This window comes from Leptonychotes weddellii, chromosome 12 (genome assembly GCF_054177405.1).
Source record: "Leptonychotes weddellii isolate Sample4059 chromosome 12, ASM5417740v2, whole genome shotgun sequence".
Classification (NCBI taxonomy): Eukaryota; Metazoa; Chordata; class Mammalia; order Carnivora; family Phocidae; genus Leptonychotes; species Leptonychotes weddellii.
In genome coordinates, this window is record NC_138380.1 from 12,145,085 (window position 1) to 12,148,820 (window position 3,736).

Below are 3,736 nucleotides of genomic sequence, written 5' to 3' on the forward strand. Positions count from 1 at the left end.
ATCATGACCTGAGCCGAAGGCAGACGCTTAACGACTGAGCCACCCAGGCGCCCAAGACAAACTATTTTTAAAAGCATCAATTAGGGGCGCCTGGTGTTAACCGTCTGCCTTCGGCTCAGGTCATGATCTCAGGGTCCTGGGATTGAGCCCCGCATCGGGCTCCCTGCTCCCCGGGAAGCCTGCTTCTCCCTTTCCCACTCCCCCTGCTTGTGTTCCCTGTCTCGCTGTGTCTCTCTCTGTCAAATAAATAAAATCGTGAAAAAAAAAAGAAAACAAGCATCAATTATACTACCTTTCATTGGAAGAAAGAACGGTTAAACAGAAGTGGCTTGAGGATGTTCATCTTCCTCTCTTATTAGCAAAGTGAATAAAAATAAACCTTATAGTCATGTCATCTCTTCTGCAGTGTTTGTACTTGGACTCTGCCAGCTTACAAGAGGAAGGCCAGATATCTTAAGTAGGCACATGCACATGAAAGCTTTGCAAACCGAAAACCATTCTACAAATCCTAACTCCCTTCTCATTTTCTGGAAGAGCAGTGTTTAATCTACCTTTCAGCTACTTCGTTTGATTAATTTATAAAGGATTATATTGTAATTTCTTTTTCTCCCTTGTAGTATTTAGTGTCTTTGATCCAGGACAATCTGGGATGGATGTGGGTGTTCTACTTTTTCATTCTCATGGTAAGTGAGTGTGTGCCTTTTTTAACTCCTGGTTTTTCTTACGAATTTAGTTCAAAGCATTTACTTAGATCACTTTTTAAATCAGCACAATTCCTGATTGCTCTTAATGACCCTTTTGTGAAAAGTAACATGTCATGAGTCTAAAAGATACGTTTTTTTTTCAAGGTAAAAGTAACATGTCATGAGTCTAAAAGATACGTTCTTTTTTCAAGGTGGGAATAGGTTTTTAGTTTGCCCTTGACCTGAACCTAATGAGTATTGTCATTTATAATTCTAGAAAAAGTGGTGAGAGACTTGCTGAAAGTATTAATCGGTGTACTCTTCCCAGGGTACTCTCTATCGCTAGATATAATTTGGGAATTCTGAAGGAAATTACAGCATACACCAAGCAACATTGGGCTCAAAAAGAAGCATTGCTATAATTAACACTGTGGTATGTAGGTTCTAAAATGAAGAGAGTCTCTTGAGAAAATATTTGTCATGCCTTCAACATTCTTGGCTAGAATTGTGTACTTTCTGGGAACTAGCCAATTCAGAGCAAGGCCTTATACTTTTAAAATGTTGCTCTCTGTTGAGTAAGTATGTGACCTCCTCTCCTACATTATTGGTACTCAAGATAGGTCTACTTGAGAGAGTCTGGTGACAGCTTCATCCACGAGGGGATGCATTTTGTATCCCATCCGTAAATCTAGTACATCCTAATTGGAGACAGCCTCAAGCACCCCAAGTCCAGCCATGGTCCTCCAGCCTTGTCCAAGGAGCCCAGGAGTTCAGCGCCCGAATTCCCTGGAGCTTGCCTTAAGGCGATGTATTCTGCTATCACAAAGGATGCTTCTTCTGCCTAACTGCCTTCCAGCTTCTAAAGACTGGGCCATATGTCTCTGTGTTCCTATTCTGACATCTGTGCTAAATAGAGGGAAATGTCTCCTGATGAACCTGCTGTGTGATCATACAAGAAATTGTACTAGAAAGAAAACTGGATTTATTGTGAGAAGCACTGTTTTTAAAGTGAGCTCCAGGGGCGCCTGGCTGGCTCAGTCAGAGCATGTGACTCTTGGCCCTGGGGTCATGAGTTTGAGCCCCACATTGGGTGCAGAGATTACTTAAACAAATAAAAAATAAATAAAAATAAATAAAGCGAGCTCCAGTACCAATTTTTTGCTCTACTGTGGCAAATTATTTAATTTTGTGTACCTTAGTTCTTTTTCTGGAGACTATGTAACATTAAGTTTTTTAAAAAAATATTAACCTCGATTTTCAAAATCGTTTTCTAATTCATTAGAAAAGATCGAGTCCTCTTTGTATGAAGTCAGAATGAATGCTGTCCACATTCATTACTACATTCAAAACATGATGCTCTAACAGAGTTAATTAAATTATCAGTGCATATTTAATGCTTTTTTCTCTTCACAGACAAGTTGTACAATTTTATTTATCTCGCCGTTAATAGTGAGGGAAACCTGCTATCTTATGCAAAGACGACAAGCTCATGTATTGAGTGAGTGAGTGTTGCCAGAAGAGAAGAAGAGAAGAGAAGAACAATGGAAGACACATCAGGACTATTATTTCTTCTAATTCACCCTATTGGGGGTTGTCTTAAGAGCTCCAACAAAACCTCAGATTGTCAAGCCTCTTTCAACAATGTCAGCCACTTGAGATGCTGACCAGTGGTGAAGGCTGGGCTGTTTTTCTGCACTACATGAGTTATTATGGATGATTTTCTTTGTTGCTTCATAAATGTACTGAATGGCCTATCAGTCTGCCAGCCTCTTTATTTGGCCTGTTGAGATTTATCCTTTTAACCTGAAATACTGTCTTGGACTTGGACCCTAATTCTCCAGCCTGGACAGTTGAGTGGCCACGAGACGGTTGCACATGGTTTGCATCAATGACGGGCTCATTGGATCATTGGATTTTGCTTTGATAATGAGTTTGCCGAGAGCGGCTCATCTTTGAAGCCTCAAATCCTGGTAGAGTGCTCAAGCTGGATCAAGCATAAGCCTGCCTTGGACAAAGAATCCCTTTGTTAACTGTGGTGGGAAAAATCACACTACATGGTGACTGGCTCAGGCACTCTGTATCTGATTTAAAGTTAATCAGCTCCAGAAGCAGAAATGCCTTCAAATTATTGTCAGCTCGTTCTCTTCTGTCTTCATTCACAATTAACTTCGACTCCTGGAAGTACTCAGTCTTCCGTTCAAGGACCATAAGGTACATCATCAGTTGTCATGCACATTCCAAGGGGTAGCTCACAACCGAAGTACTCAACTCCAGATTTGCTCTCTGGGAACGTTAGGATCCACTAGGATGCTAATCTGCTTAGCCCTGTTTTCAGAGAATTGATCTTTCTCACAACCGGGTTCCTTGAGTTACCTCAGCAGAAGACTAGAATTAGAGACGGAGGAAAGACCTTTTGTCCTAGTACGCATCAAGTCTGTGACCTTGAATCACATCAGTGGGTTACTCGGGCCTCGGGCCTCGGCATCTGCTCTTTAGAAGTTTGTGGCATGTATGTCTCCGAGGCTGGGAATTCTGTACAAATTAGCCCAACATTTTTAGGTCATTCTGTATATGTATTTTAAATTATGGACATGAACAAGGGGGAAAATGTGCAATTTTGAGGGCTGCCTAATTGGTGTTGGGTTAGGGAATATTTTTCAGCTTCTTGCTTTATACTCTAAAATGTGTATAAATTTATGAACTTGTTAATGTTATTTAATCAAGGAGATTTCCAATCAGTTAATTCCTCATTACTGACAAAAAAAAAGGGAAAATATGAAATACAGGAAGGGAAAATAAACTGACTTTTATAGTAAATACCTGTCCATCTGGTTATTTAAATATATACTCTGACTTCCTCGTTCTAGAATGTGGTTGATGCCTTATAATTTCCTGGGGTTGACCATTTACTGACCCTATGGTGCGCCTGCTTGTACGGATAGCTTCTCCCTGATGGCCCCATCTCTGTTATGTTGTGAACACCTTCCCTTCCCCTTTGTGTGAGATTGTGCTAAGTTTGGATGAGTGCCTGGTTGTAATTTAAGAATTGTTTA

The 3,736-nt window shown here is 40.6% G+C and overlaps 1 protein-coding gene across 1 annotated transcript in view; it reads left to right on the forward strand.

The window, feature by feature from the left end:
- The window catches only part of SLC37A3 (solute carrier family 37 member 3), a gene marked incomplete at its 5' end in the record, with an annotated part of 15,797 nt that extends 12,297 nt beyond the window's left edge, over positions 1–3,500 (forward strand). The window contains 2 exons of the mRNA XM_081800869.1: positions 618–683; positions 2,097–3,500. Of these exons, the coding sequence (XP_081656995.1) occupies positions 618–683; positions 2,097–2,189 (159 nt within the window). The remainder of the gene's footprint in view (positions 1–617; positions 684–2,096) is intronic.
- Between the last annotated feature and the right edge of the window lie 236 nt (positions 3,501–3,736).